An 18,865-nucleotide genomic window follows, 5' to 3' on the forward strand; every position below is an offset into this window, starting at 1 on the left:
TCGGGTTGTTAACAGCCACTGTTGAGATTGTAAACGAATTGCTGCAATAAAATTAGAATCTATTTACAACCTCAACAGTGGCTGTTAACAACCCAAGAAGAGGTGGTTAACAACCTCAACAACACCCCTGGCATTCCACAGAGTGAGTTGTCATGAGCACTGCCGAGGTTGTTAATCACGTCTTCTCGGGTTGTTAACAGCTACTGTTGAGATTGTAAACGAATTGCTGCAATAAAATTAACAGGAGTAAGTAGGTAATTTCACAATTAGAATTAATTACACACAGGTCCCCGGAGACTTTAGAATCATTTCACGATTTCGAGAGACCTTTATATTAATTGTACTCTGTGGGACCTGAGTGTAATTTTCCCTATATAATAATAGATAATGTCGAGACTGAAGACAAATGCTGAATGGTGCCACTGGCCCCTGCCGGATTAGAAGGATTTGATGAAAGATCCAATAAGCTCCCACTCTATTACTGTTATTTGTATTTTATTTTCGCATATCAAGGAATATAAAATAAAGTTTTTTCACAATTTTCCTAATTAAAAAATGGGTATTAAAAGATGGCCCCAAAAAAACCGAGAAAGGATATGGGGTAAAATTTAACAGGGGTAAAATTTTAAAAAAAAATCATTATTTACCTTCAAGAGACTTATATTTAGGAATATATTTTTCTATTAGGAATAACTTACATATAAGAACAGAACAGAGTGATATTAACTCCAGTCGTAGTTACATAAGCAACTTAGGGGTTATTTGTCTTAAATATAATATGTCAATGTTGATAAAAAAAAATTTGTTTTTGGCAATAAAATATCAAATGCGGTATTTTGGATATACCTATATGTATTTATTAAAAATAACTAATTTAACTAATTTTTTTAATATTAATATATTATACTCCGGAAAAATGCCGTGTGAAACACTGAAACATTGAAAACTTGATAGCGAAAGGTTGAGGATTACTACTAACAAATGTTGATCTTAATAAAAAGTATTTTGACTGCAATTCTTGAATATGAATTTGTATGAATATAGAATATGGTTTTGGGAGAGCCATCCTAATTGGCTCGGATTATACTCAAATCTAATCAAACCAGGTAGGCATCAATTCCGAGAAAATGCAACAAGCATTGAGTACAATAGTGAAACATCATTGAGTGCAATAGTGAAACATCAAGCCGTGATTATAGAAACTAGAAGCTTAATAATAATAATAATAATAATAATAATAATAATAATAATAATAATAATAATAGACATTTTCCATTTAAATATCATTTAATATTCCAATTAAAAAAGTAAGAGTAAAATATTAAATGTGATTATTTGGCAAAAATAATATTGAAATGTGATTGGTTGATCGGTGTAAGTTCCATTGCATTCAATATAATAAAAATCTTAAATCAAAATAATAAGAGTTATGAGATGCCAAAATATAATTTGTTGATTGGCATGAGTCTCACTATTTTGGTGGCAAAAAAAAAAAAGTCTATCGTGGAGATAATTTAGTAAATTCGTGATGCTAATATAATTTCTCTCAAGGATTATCGTCTCCAGAAATCATTTTTCAATTCTTATTTATTTTTAACAAATTTTTAGATGCCATATCCGATACTTGTGAGCAATTTTCCTATTGGAAAAAGTAGAACACCACCTTTTAAAAAATAATTGAGGTGCCATGGGAAGATTCTTGGAATTCCGTAGGCAGGTAATGGAAATTGCGGGAAAGTTCCAAAGAAGCTTATAAATTCAAGGATGCTATTATGCTAGTTTCGCTACAAATATTGGGAACATAAACTTTATTTTAATGAAAATTGGGAAAAGGAACTTTAAATATGACGGTAAAAAAGAAACTTTTAACATAACTCTCTGTTCTTATTTATAAGTTATTTTTAACATGTTTGATATAAATAAAAAAATTTATAAATTTCATTAACTCTTGTTTAAATTTCAACAACTTTTCTATTTTATTTCTATTTACTACCACTCTGTTCTTTATTATAGGTCATTTGTATCCCAAAAATTTGTTTTCAAATATAAGTCACTTGTAGTATAAGTAATGATCTTTTTCCAATTTTACCCTTATTAATTTAATAAAAAATCAATTAATCTCCCTCTTCATCTCTCTCTCAACTTTTCATTTGCTATGCAATCCATCCCCTACCCTCTCTCTCCCTCTTAACTTATAATAAGGGTAAATATGGAGAAAAAAAACTAGTTAATTTAATGTATTTATTGGTTTGCGGGTTTGGGATACAAGTGACTTATAATAAGAAATAGAGTGGTACTTCCGATCCTTAATAAAAGAGCTTGTTTGACTTTTTATTTTGATCCTAAATATAAAATCTCAATCTACTTTATTTCTCATATTTATTTATTTTTTCCAAGATCGTCCTTGTAATAATAGTTATTCTAACTAATATACTTAATTAATTAGCAAGGATATTTTAGAAAAGACAATATCTATTTATTACAAATAACTAACTTAATTAATTTTCTTAATATACTCAAATTAGTCAATTAACGCTTATATTAAGAACTAAAAGTAGTCATGTATATTATACCTCATGTAAACAAAATCATCATAACGGTAAATAAAGGGTAAATATATACATTCATATAAAATATTTCTTTCAATATCCTATAAATAAGATCATAAAATGTTTTTTTAACCCTATAAATAGCATCAGAACAGTCGTCATTAGAAATTAGAATGGCTAGAGTTTAGTGAAAGAAAATTCAACAGAAGACCAGGAAAAAAATAATTTCATCCACAATATAAGTCATTTTCACAAGAAAAATAGTAATTTTTGTAGGGCAGTTAGACAAAATGATTAACGTGTTAAGAAAGGTTCGAAAGTTAAAAACATTTTTTTATTGTTTTCCAACTTTTATAAAGCCAAAGAATATTAACTTCCACCAAAACCATTTGAAAGATTAATTTCATGTGAAAACAAAATTTTCCAGCTCTTCTCTTGTATCACAAGACTTGCAGTCAACCCTAAATCAACTTTTTACTAATTATATTATAATCTAACAGCGTAAAAGCTTATGCAATTTCCAATTTTCTCAATTGCCATGAAGTGTGGGTCACTCTTGGCAGTTTTTTAAATTGGGTACCTATGCTTTCTTTTTATTTTTAATTTAGTACCTATATGTTTTTTTTTAATTAAATCATTTAATTTTACTCTTTTAGCAATATTAGTTTTTGTAACTTTGTTCTATTAGCATCGGAAGTCTCCGTACAAGGATCAATAATATTAATAGAACAAAATTAAAAACTTAATTAAGAAAAAAACACATAAGCACCATATTAAAAATTAAAAAAAAGTACAGATACTTCTGAAATGGTTTTCCCTTTTAAGTTTATAAAATAATGTTTCTACTTTCTGGTCTATGTTCTTTATTTGATTTATATCTTACTAAAAGACAAGATACAAACTAACAAGGTTTTTCAAGGGACATTGACAATATCGATTTTGCTTTTCTTCTTCGACTTTTCCACCATATATAATCACAGATGACGATGCCGTCGAGACTGAAGACAACGCTGAATGGCGCCACTAGCCCGTACCGGATTAGAAGGATTTGCACTTGGTTACACCTATAAGTAGAGTCGATAATATAAATTAAGTCTATAAACCGACAGGTTGGGTTGAAAAAAAAAAAAAAGAAACTGCTTGGATGCAGTTTTTTTAGCCTACCTGTCAATCTGCAGGTTAGCCCAGTTTTTTTTTAAAAAAAAAAAAATTTACAATTTTTATTTTTTTGGTTACATTTAACCAGGGTAAAATTTAAAAAAAATCATTATTTACCTTACAACACATTTATATTTAGGAATACCTTTTTCTCTTACGAATAACTTACATATAAAAGTAGATTGATATTATAATAAAAATCAAATATATACTTCCTCTAGTCTTAGTTGCATGAGCAACTTAGGGTTTTTTTTTTCCCTTAAATATAATACTATTTTTAGTTTTTTAAATATAAGTTAGTTATTTGTTATAAATACGTGTATATTAGTTAGAATTACCATTTAATGAAACATTTAATATGTACAATTATTATAATGACTACTTTAAAAAAATAAATAAATATGAAAGACAAAATGAATTGGAGTCTTAAATTTAGGACTAAATTGAAAGTCAAACAAACTCTTATAATAAGAAACGGAGATAGTATATCAATAAATTTTGTCTTTCAAATTGATACACTTTTTGTTTTCATCAATAAAATAATTATCAAATGTGGTATTTTAGAGATACATTGAAACTTTGATGGCAAAATGTTGAAGATGACTGACTACCAACAAATGTTGATCTTAATAAAAAAAAAAGTATCTTGACTGCTTAAATGTGAGGTCTTGAATATGAGTTTGTATGAACGTAGAAGATGACTTTGGGAGAGCTACCCTAATTGGCTACGATCACACTCAAATCTAATCAAATCAGGTAGGCATCAGCTTCCAGAAAAGGGGGGGAAAAAGCAACAACCACCATTGAATAAAATAGTGAAACATCAAAGCTTGATTATAGAAACTAGAAGCTTAATAATAATAGATATCTTTCGTTTAAATATTATCTAATATTTCAATTAAAAAGTAAGAGTAAAATACTAAAGTGTGATTATTTGGCAAAAAAAATTAAGATGTGATTGGTTAATCGGTGTAAGTTCCGTTGCCTTCAATATAAAAAAAAAATATTAAGTCAAGAAATAAGAGTTATAAGGTGCCAAAATATAATTTGAAACAAATTTTTAGATGCCATTGTCCCACACTTACCAGCAACTTTTTCTATTGGAGAAAGCAGAGCACCGTCTTTGAAATGCTTATATGGGGGTTACGTGGGTGTTCGCAAAGTTTTGAGTCAATTCAACTTTTAGACCTTCATTACTGGAATGGTTAAACTATTTTCACAATTACAGGAAGTGTTAAAAAAGCTCGAACATGATTTTCAGAAGGGAGTTGTGAGTATAAAACAGTAAAGACTTGCAATTCAGTTTTTGAACAACAAAACAAAGCATAAATATGAAAAAGTTAAGGGTCAAAAATGTCCATAAAAATATGCTAAAAGTTCACCGAACATCATTTTTTTTTGTTCAAATCTACATATCAAAGTTTAAAAAGAGGTTAAACGTCTGCTTTATAAGCAATGGGACCCACCATTTTTTAAATGAAAATACCAAAATACCCCCAGTGAAAAAAAGTTAAAAGTCAAAAATGCGTATGAACTTATACCAAAAGTTCATCAAAGTTTCAGTGCAAGTTCATGGGTATTTTTGACCCTTAACTTTTTTGTTTTAATTGGGGGTATTTTAATCATTTCATTAAAAAGAATTGTGGGTCCCATTACTAAAAAAAAAAAACAGGTGTTAATAGCACTTGTATTATTAACCTCTTTTTAAACTTATGATGGGTAGATTTAAACCCAAAAAAAATTTTCATGGTGTTGAATGAATTTTTGGTATATTTTTATATGTATTTTTTAGGAAAAAAGACAGAAAAATGACGTATTAACTTCATAATGCCCAAAACATCTGCTCAATTTAAGAAATCCTATTTTGGTCTCAAGAGATAAAATTGGAATTATCATGTTAAATGAAAAAACCAAATTACCCTTCATTTTATTTATTGTTTTTAAAATACCAAAGCTTCCACTGCTCAGCCGTTCGCCGGAACTCCGGCAGTGCAGTCACTGAAGCTCCGGTGACCGGCCAACAATTGGTCACCGGAGCTCTATCAATCAGAAAATTTTTTTTTTAATTTTTTACAATTTCAGTATAACGGTTAACAACTTTTTTAACACTATTAACAACTTCAGTATCACAGTTAATAACAGGTTTTCTGAGAAATCCAATAAGTTTCGGCAACTAGAAACAATTTTTTTGAAAATTTTTACAACTTCAGTATAACAATTAACAATTTTTGTGACACTATTAATAATTTCAGTATAGCAGTTAACAACAAGTTTTCTAGAAAATTCAACAAGTTTTAGCGGCCAAGAATAATTTTTTTGAAAATTTTTACAATAACAGTTAACAACTTTTATGACGATAGTAACAACTTTAGTATAGCAATTAGCAATAGGTTTTTCAAAAAATTCAACAATTGGTCTCTGGAGCTCTAGCAACTGGAAACAATTTTTTTGAAAAATTTTACAACGTCAGTATAACGGTTGACAACTTTTGTAACGCTATTAACAATAGGTTTTTTGAAAAATTCAAAAAGTAGCATTTTTACAACTTCAATAATACCATTAACAAGTTCCGTAACTCTATTAATAATTTTGGTATAGCATTTAACAACATGTTTTCTTAAAAATTTAAAAAAAAAAGAAGGCATTTTTACAACTTTAGCAACTTTTTTTTTTTAATTTTTACAACTTTAATATAATGATTAACAACTTTTGTAATGTTATTAACAACTTCAGTATAGCAGTTAACAATAAGTTTTTCGAAAAAATTCAAAAAGTAGTATTTTTACAATTTCAGTAGTGTAACCATATTAACAACTTCAGTATAGCATTTAACGACGGGTTTTCTTAAAAATTAAAAAAAATGGCATTTTTACAACTTTAACAACTACTTTTTTTGGAAAATTTTTACAACTTCAGTATAATGATTAACAACTTTTATAACTTTATTAACAACTTCGATATAGCAGTTAACAACAGGTCTTTCAGCAAATTCAAAAAATAGTATTTTTACAACTTCAGTAATGCCGTTAACAAACTCAAAAACCTGTTGTTAACCGCTACACTGAAGTTGTTAATAGCATTACAAAAGTTGTTAATCGTTATACTGAAGTTGTAAAAATTTTCAAAAAAAATTATTTTCTGCCGCCGGAACTCTGACAACCAATTATTGAATTTCTTGAAAAACCTGTTGTTAACTAATATACTAAAGTTGTTAATAACATTACAAAAATTGTTAACTGCTATACTGAAATTGTAAAAATTTTCAAAAAAATTGTTTCCGGCCGGAGCTTGTTGAATTTCTCAGAAAACTTGTTGTTAACTGCTATATTGAAGTTGTTAATAGCGTTACAAAAGTTGTTAACCATTATACTGAAGTTGTAAAAATTTTCAAAAAAATTGTTTCTGACCGACAGAATTCCAGTGACCAATTGTTGGCCGGTTGCCAAAGCTCCGGTACTACGTCGCCAGAGCTCCGGCGACTGGCCAACAAGTAAGAATTTTGGTATTTTAAAAACAATAAATAAAATGAAGGGCAATTTAGTTTTTTCATTTAACATGATAATCCCAATTTGCTCTCTTGAGACCAAAACAGGATTTCTTAAATTGAGCAGATATTTTTGGCATTATAAAATTAATTTGTCATTTTTCTCTCTTTTTTCCTATTTTTTACCCTAAACCCAATATGAAATGCTAGAAATATTAAAGACTAAAAACTCATGGGATAAAGACAACGCAAACTATGACTTATCCCTATTTAGCCCTGCACGCTTAAATTTATATCCAGTCCTCAAACAAATTACTTCAGATTTCTTCACTACTCCTCATGAGTTTTGAGTCAGGCTTTTATAAATCATTACAATCTTTCTCTTTAATAAAAAAATTCTCCTCTAAACAAATACGGTGAATAAAGTAAATAATGTGTCAAAAAGCTCAATGTTTTTTTCAAAAACACGTTAGGGACAGAATATTAATTGACTCGTGAAGTAAAAATTTGCTATGGGCAAGATGAAGCAGATTAATGTGGTGGGACTTGTTTGAAATAATAATTAAAACCCTTAAAAGCAGTTTTTTAATCATGAGGTTTAAAATTTAGGCAAATTAATTGAATAGAAATGTGTGTTTAACAATATAGTTAACGCGTTAGACAACATGATTAACGTGTTAATAAAGGTTTTAAAGTTAAAAACAGTTTTTTACTGTTTTCCAACTTTTATAAAACCAAAGAATAAATATCAACTTCCAGAAAAACCATTTGAAAGATTAATTTCATGTAAAAACAAAGCTGTCTATGACTGCTTTACATAGGTACTAAGATTCAAAAGATTAAAACACTAAATTTTCTAAATCTTCTCTTGTATCACACTGATTAACTTGTAGTCAGCCCTAAGTCAAGTTTTGAAACTATTATCATCTAACAAGGTAAGAGCTGATGTAATTTTCAATTTTCTCAATTAGCATGAAGTGTGGTACATGCTCGGCAACTTTTTGAGTTGTGAAAACTATATTAGAGGTACCTATACTTTCTTTTCATTTTTAATTTGGTATCTATATTGTTTTTTCTTAATTAAATCATTTAATTTTGCTCTTTTAGCTTACGTAACTCTGTTCTGTTAGCATTGGAATTTTTTGTGCAGGGATTAATAATAGAGCAAAATTAAAGATTTAATTAAGAGAAAAAACACAACTACAAAATTAAAAATTGAGAAAAAATATAAGTATTTCCAACATGGTTTTTGCTTTTAAGTTCATAAAATAATGTTTCCTATTTTCTGGCCTATGTTCTTTATTTGATTTATATTTTACTATACAAAGTAACACGGTTTTTCAAGGGACATTAACAATATCCATTTTGCTTTCCTTCTTCAACTTTTCCACCATATATAATCATAGACGCAGATGATGTCGAGACTGCAGACAAATGCTGAATGGCCTACGGGGTTAGAAGGATTTGATGAAAGATGCAATAAGTTCCCGCTCTACTACTGTTATTTGTATTTTATTTTCGCATGTCAAGGAATATAAAATAAATTTTTTCACAATTTTCCTAATTAAAAAATGGGTATTAAAAGATGCCCAAAAAAAAAAAGAGAAAGGATATTGAGAAAAAAATATATATGTTGTGGATTTTTTTTCAACTACGTTCTTTGTTACATTTAACAGGGGCAAAATTGAAAAAAAAATTATTATTTACCTTACAAGAGACTTATATTTATGAATACATGTTTCTCTCATCAGTAACTTACATATAAGAGCAGAGTGGTATTATGATAAAAATCAAATATATACTTCCTCCAATCTTAGTTGCGTAAGCAACTAAGGGGTTTTTTTCCCCTTAAATATAATATATCAATAAATTTTGTCTTCCAAATTGATAAACTTTTTGTTTTCATCAATAAAATAATAATCAAATGTGATATTTTAGAGATACTAATAAATATTCATTACAAATAACTAATTTAACTAATTTCTTTAATATTTATATACGCAAAAACGCCATATGAATCATTGAAAACTTGATAGTAAAATGTTGAAGATTACTACCAACAAATGTTGATTGTCATAAAAACGATTAATATGAGGTGTTGAATATGAATTTGTATAAATGCAGAAGATGACTTTGGGAGAGCTACCCTAATTAGCTCCAATCACACTCAGATCTAATCGAATCAGATAAGCATCAACTTCCCCCAAAAAAAAAAAAAATCAACAACCACCATTGAATACAATAGTGACACATCAAAGCTTGATTATAGAAACTAGAAGCTTAACAATAATAGATATTTTTCGTGTAAATATTATCTAATTATCATCTAACAGCGTAAGAGCTTATGCAATTTCCAAATTTCTCAATTAGCATGAAGTGTGGTACACTCTTGGCAATTTTTTAAGTTGGAAAAACCATATTTCAGATACCCATACTTTCTTTGTATTTTTAATTTGGTACCCATGTATTTTTTTTAATTAAATCAGTTAATTTTGCTCTTTCAAACAACATTAGCTTTTGTAACTTTGCTCTATTAGTATTGGAAGTCTTTGTGAAAGGATTAACAATATTGATAAAGTAAAATTAAAGACTTAATTGAGAGAAAAAACACATAAGTATCAAATTAAAAATTAAGAAAAAGAATAGGTACTTTCAAAATGGTTTTTCCTTTTAAGTTCATAAAATAATGTTTGGAAAAATGACACACAAAAAATGACATTTAAACTTGAAAATACCGAAATGGTCATTTGAATTTGTAAAATTCTAATTCAGTCATAAATAACCAATTTGACATTTATAAATTTACTGAAACAATCATATTGCCCTTTATTTTATTTATTATTTTTTTAAAAACCAAAGCCCCCTCTAGCCAGCTAGTGGCCAAAGCTCTGGCATCAGCGACGGAAGCCGTCACCGGAGCTCTGGCGACCAGCCAACATTTGGTCGCCGGAGCTCTGACAACCGAAAACAATTTTCTTAAAAATTTTTACAACTTCAGTATAATGATTAATAATTTTGTAATGCTATTAACAATTTCAGTGTAGCAGTTAACATAAAGTTTTTCAAAAAATTCAAAAAGTAGCATTTTTACAACTTCAGTAATATCATTAACAAGTTCCGTAACTCCATTAACAACTTCGGTATAGCGTTTAACAACATATTTTCTTAAAAATTCATAAAAAAGGCATTTTTATAACTTTAGCAACTACTTTTTTTAAAAAAAATTTACAATTTCAGTATAACGATTAACAACTTTTGTAACGTTATTAACAACTTTATTATAGCAATTAACAACAGGTTTTCTAAAAAATTCAAAAAGTAGTATTTTTACAACTTCAGTAATGTCGTTAACAAGTTCCATAACTCTATTAACAATTTTGATATAATATTTAACAACATGTTTTCTTAAAAATTCAAAAGAATGGCATTTTTACAACTTTAGCAATTACTTTTTTTTTTTGAAAATTTTTACAATTTTAGTATAACGGTTAACAACTTTTCTAATACTATTAACAACTTCAATATAGCAGTTAACAAATTTTACAGAAAATTCAAAAAGTAATATTTTTACAACTTCAATAGTGTCGTTATAACAAGTTCCGTAACTCTATTAACAACTTCGATATAGTATTTAACAATAAGTTTTGTTAAAAATTCAAGGTAACAAGGTTTTTCAAGGGACATTGACAATATCCATTTTGCTTTTCTTCTTCAACTTTTCCACCAAACATAATCATAGATGAAGATGCCGTGCGGAAATATGGTTTTTCCTTTCAAGTTCATAAAAATAATGTTTCTACTTTCTGGTCTATGTTCTTCATTTGATTTATATTTTACTAAAATAAAAGATACGAAGTAACAAGGTTTTTCAAGGGACATTGACAATATCCATTTTGCTTTTCTTCTTCAACTTTTCCACCATGTGTGATCATTAATAAAGATGATGTCGAGACCGAAGACGAGTGCTGAACGGTGCCACTGGCCCCTACCGGATTAGAAGGATTTGATGAAAGATGCAATAAGCTCCCACTCTACCACTGTCATTTGTATTTTATTTTCGCATATCAAGGAATATAAAATAAATTTTTTTCACAATTTTCCTAATTAAAAAATGGGTATTAAGATATGGCCAAAAAAAAAAGAGAAAGGATATTGAGAAAAAATATAGGGATAATTAGTTTCCGGGTCCTTATAGTCTCATCTGATTTTTAATTAAGTCCTTATAAAATTTTTTCTTTTTATCAGGTCTTTTTAATTTTACGTGTTTTTAGTTAGGTCTCTTTATTTTTTTTTCTTTTTATTAAGTCCTTATAGTTTCACTTATTTTTTAATTAGGTCCTTTGTCATTTTTAAAAAATTATTTATTAACTTTATTCTTTAAAATTAATTTCATTTTAAACTAATATTATATAATTGGACAAAATAATTAATATAATCATTTAGTAATTAATAATTAATCAGAATAATTAATTATACTTAACTATAAATTATTTATAATTATATTCTAATTTTAGAAAATTTTATTATTATAATTTGAATTTTATAATTATAAAAATCAGAATTGAAAAATAAATAATATATTTGTTTAACTAAAAATTTAAAAGAATATTAACATAAGATTTTTATAATAATTTATTATTTTTAGAATATTATTATTTATAGAACAAAGAATAAAAAATACAAGGACCTAATCAAAAATAAAATAAAACAATAAGGACCTCATAAAAAGAAAAAAAGATTATAAGAACCTTTAATATTTCAATTAAAAAGGAAGAGTAAAATATTAAAATGTGATTGGTTGATCGGTGTAAGTTCCATTGCATTCAATATAATAAAAATATTAAATCAAAAAATAAGAGTTGTAAGGTGCCAAAATATAATTTGTTGATTCGCATGAGTCTCACTGTTTGGTGCAAAAAATAAAATAAAATAAAGGTCTAGCCTGGAGATAATTTCGTAAATTCGTGTTGTTAATATAATTTCTCTCAAGGACAATCGTCTTTACAGATAATTTTTCAATTTTTATTGATTTTTAACAAATTTTTAGATGTCATATCCGATCCTTATCAGCTATTTTCCTATTGGAAAAAGTGGAACACCATCTTTGAAAGGCCTTTTCTGTTGACCTATTGACTGGGGAAAGCTTTTGGAAAATGTTGGGGTGACTGAAATAATTGAGGTGCGGTGGGAAGATTCTTGGAATTAAGTAGGTACGTAATGGAAATTGTGGGAATGGTTCCAAGAAGCTTATAAATTCAAGGATGTTCCGGTCAAAATAAATAAATAAAGTCAAGGATGTTACTATGTTAGTTTCGCTGCAAATATTGGGAAAATAAACTTTTTTTAATGAAAATTGGGAAAAGGAACTTTAAATATGATGGTAAAAAGAAACTTTTAACATAACCATTAGAAATTAGAATGGCCGGAGTTTAGTGAAAGAAAATCAACAGAAAAAAACCAGAAAAAAATACTCTCATCCACAATATAAGTCACTTTAACTAATTTATTAATTAAAAAAATGATGGTAGACTCGTTAAATCTGTCTTAAATTAAAAAAAAAATTTCAACTTTATTTGTATTAAATGAGAACGCTCAATAAAATCATTAAACTAAAACTTTTAATTAAAAACATATCTAAAGATTTAATTATTGAAAGGACACAATGGTGTTGTATACTTCATTAGTCGACTCCGCTTAGTGGGTTAATGTTTGTTATTGTACATATATTAAATGAGATTATGAAAGTAAGAGAAAAACACAAAGAATTACATTTAAGCATTGATTATAGAGACAAAATTGATAAATAAGTACTCCTCCGGTCCTTAATATAAGACCCATTTAATTAATTTGAATGAATTAAGGAAGTTAGGTAAGTTAGTTGATTATAAGAAAAGTGACACATTTTTCCTAAAACACCATAATCATCTTTCTTAATACCCTCTCTCCCTCTTCTACTTGATTATGATTGAGAGAGTATCCATAGGGGTAGTTTAGAGAAAATTAATAAATATGAGAAATGGGTCTTATATTTATGACCAAAATCAACTCAAGAATTGGGTCTTATATTAAGGACCGGAGGAGTATTAATTATTCTTCAAATGACTTATATTTTGGATCAAGTTATTCTTCTAAATATGACTTATATTGTGGAGCGGAGGGAGTAGAGTGAGAATAAAGTGTGCAATATGTATTTATTAATTGAATATTTGGGTTAACTTATATTAAGTGATTTTATATTTTATGAAATAAATATATTGAGAAGTTTTGTCACAAGTTACATACAAACAATTATAAGAACCCTAATAAATACAAAATATGAAAATACAATCTGAAACTAATTACATGAATTATAGTAGATGTAATAAATGGACAAAAATAAAATAAAAACCACCATTCGATCCAATCAAATTATATTTAATTATATTAATCAAAGCGCGCGAAAATGACTTGAATTGGAATAGAGGTTTTTTTTTTATATACTCCTCCGGTCCTAATTATAAGACCCAATTGACTTATTTGAGGAGATTAAGGAAGTAAGTTAAGTTGGTTATTTATAATAAATAAGTGTTGTTATTCCTAAAATATCTTTGCTAATTAAGTATATTGGCTAAAACTATCATTATTAGAAGGATTATCTTGGAAAAAAATGCATAAATATAAGAGAGAAAATGGATTGGGTCTTATAATTAGGACCAAATAAAAAGTCAAATTGGGTCTTATAATAAGGACCGGAGGAGTATTATATATCAATATGAATATTAATGGGTCACGGCTTTTGCCTCGATGCCTATATAAGCATAGCCGTTCAATTCTTTTTCATCAAATTCCTAAAGTGATTGATAATCTAAGCCATCGGTTCTTTCGTTCATTAATTTCAAAATGGGGATCCAAAGCGTTGAAGCCTATGGTGGAGCCACCAAGTCTTCAATGCTCAATTGCATCGACCTCTCTGATCCTGACATCGACAAATCTGTTAATTTGCTCAAACAGGTTAGCCTTCTCTGTTTCGCTCCTTCTTGTTGCTTCTTGGAGAATTTCGGTGTGTTGGTGTTTAATTATATATGTGTGATCATTTAGGCATGCTTGGATTCTGGGTTTTTCTACGTTGTGAACCACGGGATCAGCCAGGATTTCATGGACGAGGTTTTTGCCCAGAGCAGGAAATTTTTCGGTCTTCCGCTGAAGGAGAAAATTAAACTTCTTAGGAATGAAAAACAGAGGGGATATACTCCTGTTCTCGATGAACTACTTGATCCTGAGAACCAAGTACATGGTAAATATATTCTTTTGTTGTTCCTTCCATGCATGTCTTTACATACAGCACTATGTTGTCTTCTGGTCGTCTTCTTCCTCATTATTTTAGTATTTTTTTGGGTTAAGTAGGTGATTACAAAGAAGGATATTACATTGGAGTTGAAGTATCCGAGGATGACCCAGAATCACAGAAACCATTTTATGGACCAAACCAATGGCCTGCGTCTGGTAACTATCTCAAATTTGTAGTTTCTGAGAATTTTTCAGAAGAAAACATCATTTTTACTTCCCTCTGGCGATAACTCATTCACATTTCTTTGTCAACTTTGTTGTCTTTTAGATATTCTGCCTGGATGGAGAGAAACAATGGAAAAATATCATCGACAGGCATTGTAAGTGTTAAGGAACTTGTTAATAATAAGTAATACCTTCAAAGTAATACGGAGACCATGGATTCACAAAAGTTTTTTCATTTGTTGTTTCTTTTACTGTACCTTTAACCATCGGGTATTCAGAGAAGTGGGAAGAGCAGTTGGAAGAATAATAGCCCTTGCCCTTGATTTGGGTGCTGATTTCTTTGATAAGCCAGACATGTTAGGAGAGCCGATAGCGACTTTACGCCTGCTACACTATGAAGGTATCAATATCAATATTTCAATATACTTATAAAGATGAAACGACCCTATTCATAAGCTATGAACAATGAAACTTATCTTGAGTAAATATTAGTAGTGCCTTATGCCTGATATAATTACAAAATGAAAATGATCCTGACACGAGTTGATCGTTCTTTGGTTAAGGACAAACCTCAAATCCCTCCCGAGGATTATATGGAGCTGGAGCTCATACTGACTATGGTCTAATTACTCTGTTGGCAACAGATGATGTACCAGGTCTTCAAGTAAGGATCTCTCTCTCTAAGCCAGACATTTTACCTTATTACAGAACATTTATATATTTTCTTTATGCAGATATGCAAAGATAGGGATGCTAAACCTCAGATATGGGAGGACGTGGCACCCTTGAAGGGGTGAGTTCTCATTGTAGTTGAACGTAATTTTCTGGCTGAAAGTGAGACTGAGTTGTTACCTGCATGCTATTATTGCACAGTGTCGCATGTTTAGCTGCATACGTTTTCCTCCTTACCTTTCAAAGACACTGATTCTTCCTTTTTTGTTTTCATTACTCGAATTGAAAGAATAATTGCTTCTTGTTGTTGCCAGCGCATTTGTAGTGAATCTGGGAGACATGTTGGAGCGCTGGAGCAACTGTATTTTCAAGTAAGGAACTTTGTTACTGCAAGTTATATATCTGAACTCTACCTAAGTCGGATATACTTCCGAACTTGAAACTGAAGGGACTTTCAAGATTGCCCCGAAACTTTCATCGCTAAACGTTTCTATGAAAGTTTGATATGTGTGATTATGGTGCAATTCATTTTTCAAGCTCTAATTTTTACAATGAATTTATTTATTTTTGTTCTGTGGTGCTAGCTTGAGTTGGCCTGAGTACGTTTTTTTCAATCTAGGTACAAAGGACACATGACAGTACTGAAGCATTCTGGACTATTAGCATGCATGGGATCTTATTTTATTGTCTGAGTGATAATATTTGGTGGTCATTGTTAAAAGCCGCTCTTAATCCCATGAAAATTTCTGCAGTTAGATTGTTGATCTAGCTCTATATGAATCAACAGAGATCGCATGTACATATAATCATTTTCATTTCTACAAGGACTCCCCTAAAAGTTTTGACTATACTAATGCCATGTCATGTGTCTTCCTTTAATTGCTGGGACGAAAAAAATATAAGTTTCATTGAGAGCAATTGTACATGTCATTATGAGTGTCTTCCGTTCTGTACATATTGGAATGGAGATGTTAGACTAAATGTATTGATAGATAAAATTAAAGATCACAATGCTATATGTGATTTGGCCTTCGTCTATCTGATATATATCACTGCTGTTGCTAACTATTGCTATAGGCTCTTATCAGTAGCATCCTTTTACATCGAACTTTGTTCAATGCAAAATCAACATTTTGCTTTGTATTTCTGCTCAGGTCCACATTGCACAGAGTTCTAGGAAATGGTCAAGAAAGACACTCTGTAAGCTCAGTCTTTTTAATTTTAAGTTTCAGCTTAGTTTTTCCTCCCGTTCTGATGTTTAACTTTATTACATACTAAGCTAAGGCTGTACATGGGCAGGGCTGAGCTGGGCAGGACCCTTGCCCCCTGAACTTACTAGGGCTTTTCATGGGCAGGACCGGGCAATGGGCTGCATTTTCGAGCCCGTTCATTTTTCGGGCTGGGCTGGGCAGGACCCTTGCCCGATGCCCAGCCCGAAAAATGAACGGGCTTGAAAATGCAGCCCATTGCCCGGCCCTGCCCATGAAAAGCCCTAGTAAGTTCAGGCTGGGCTGGGCGGGCTTCCATGCCCAGCAAATCAATATACTATATTACTTAACTAGTTATTTATGTTCCTCTAGATAATCTAATGTAACTTTATATTAAAATGGCAACTTGACCTTAATTTAGTTATTTCTAATTAATATATTATGAAACAACATTTTATAGTAGCTAAGAGGAGTAAATTATGACAAACAAAAATGTTGTTAGTATACTTTATTAAACTTAATTGCTTTTCTAGTTTCTAAAATTTCTCAACCAAATGTAAATATTTTTTCCCATAACTCCCAAATACTCATAAGAGCATGGATCAATTATATAAATTGCTAATGGTCATAATGTTTGTACTAAAAAAGAAGATGGTTATACAAATTGCAGTAAATGATAACACATTTACTCTCAAAATCATTTGAAAATAAATAAGTATAATGAATATTGAATATTGATGCAACAATGTGTTTGATTCAGGAGATAAATATGAGACAAATAAAATATATATAAATAAAATTATATATATTTTTGCGGGCAGGGCCAAATAGGCAGGGCAGCATACTGTGCTCGATGCCCAGCCCTGCCCGACAATTTGCCCAGCCCGAACATGTCCAATATATCTTTTGGGCCATTTTTTTTAGGACAGGTTGGGCATTTTCTTGCGGGCTTGGGCGGGCATAGCGGGCCACTAGGCTCCATGAACACCCCTATACTAAGCTATACAATAGTTTTACATATCACTGCTATTGGCTGGTCAAACAATATATATATATATATATATATATAAATATATCAATCCTCTATCGTGACTTTTCCATTCAAAGTAGTAAACTCGTTCCCCATGCAATGAACTTCTGTTCATTAAGGAATGATGTGTACATCACTTTCTTAACTGTACATATTTATTGTCAAATGTATCATGTGTAATGTCTTACTTAAAAAATAAAAATTAAATAATTAAAGTAACAAATATATTTAATACAAATTATTATGGTAATTTTTTTATCTGTTCAAACAAATAATTAAGGCTAAAAATAATAAATATTTTCACATCTGGAGTATTATCTCCGTTATTTTTTGCTTCAATTCCTGATCAGCAATTAATGACCTTACTCTGGGAATTTCTGGTTTCCTTGGTTATGCTTCCTTTTCCTCTTATCTGATTTGTTACAGAGGCCTGTAAAGAAAAGCATGTAACTTTCTCATCTCACTTTTTGTTTTCTCTTGACAGATAGCTTACTTTTTGGAGCCTAGTCATGACTGTCTAGTAGAATGCTTGCCAACTTGCAAATCAGAAAGTAACCCTCCCAAGTAAGTTAAAATTTCTACCGAGTTTACCAGCATATTCTATGCCAGTAAGTTTATATGATAGCTAGATTCAAGCTTTCACAATGAGGGACTCGTTTTTGGACATGTAAATAATAAGGTAGGCAATTTATTTATATCGTAGAACATATGAACCAAGTACATAGAGAAGGAAACTCAAATATGCATGGGCAAATTGGCAACAGAAGACAGACAAAATCGAAATACCATAAAGGGTTTCTCCCAAGCAAAAGGAAAACAAAACTAATACAAAATGGAGAGCTAAAATGAACTCTATCAGTGGTCCCTTCCAGTCTCACAAAACTGCACATATATTTCTTGCCAGGTTCCCTCCCATTTTATGCCAGGATTACCTGTGCCAGCGCTACAAGGACACTCATGCTGATTTAAGCTCATACAAGAAACAGTAAGCTTTACGTACTAGCATGCTTGGCCTTTATGGTAAACTGGAAAGAAGTATTACCTTGCAGTTCGAAAGTTCAAATGCTAGTGGTCACAAGCAGACGAATCAGTAAGCTTGTGTTGTCATTTGAAGCCTTGCAGGCTGGAGAATTGTCTAAAGGAAATTGGCTGTTCACTGATTTTCTCCCAGCAACAAGGTTTCTTTGTACTAGGAGCATTAGCATTTTACCCTAGGCATCAAATTTAGCTCATTAGCTTCAGCACAAGGGGTAAATTAGGCTTTATCTTTTAA

At 30.0% G+C, this 18,865-nt stretch overlaps 1 protein-coding gene across 3 annotated transcripts; it reads left to right on the forward strand.

Moving 5' to 3' along the window:
• The first annotated feature begins 245 nt into the window (after positions 1–245).
• LOC114749291 (2-oxoglutarate-Fe(II) type oxidoreductase hxnY) lies at positions 246–18,862 on the forward strand. 3 transcript variants are annotated; one of them, XM_028937782.1, is made up of 11 exons: positions 14,010–14,181; positions 14,269–14,464; positions 14,572–14,673; positions 14,786–14,837; positions 14,961–15,082; positions 15,246–15,346; positions 15,417–15,475; positions 15,669–15,725; positions 16,509–16,554; positions 18,077–18,156; positions 18,497–18,862. In XM_028937782.1, the coding sequence occupies exons 1-11, from the start codon at positions 14,071–14,073 to the stop codon at positions 18,579–18,581; spliced, it is 1,011 nt and encodes a 336-aa protein (XP_028793615.1). In that variant the 5' UTR covers positions 14,010–14,070; the 3' UTR covers positions 18,582–18,862. The 3 variants fall into 3 exon arrangements, with proteins under 3 accessions (XP_028793617.1, XP_028793615.1, XP_028793616.1); XM_028937783.1 differs by having other exon boundaries at positions 14,575–14,673; XM_028937784.1 differs by lacking the exons at positions 14,010–14,181; positions 14,269–14,464 and adding an exon at positions 246–250.
• Positions 18,863–18,865: the final 3 nt, after the last annotated feature.

Source organism: Neltuma alba, unplaced genomic scaffold (assembly GCF_004799145.2).
Source record: "Neltuma alba isolate B1F8T4 unplaced genomic scaffold, ASM479914v2 tig00006009_pilon, whole genome shotgun sequence".
Taxonomy (NCBI): Eukaryota; Viridiplantae; Streptophyta; class Magnoliopsida; order Fabales; family Fabaceae; genus Neltuma; species Neltuma alba.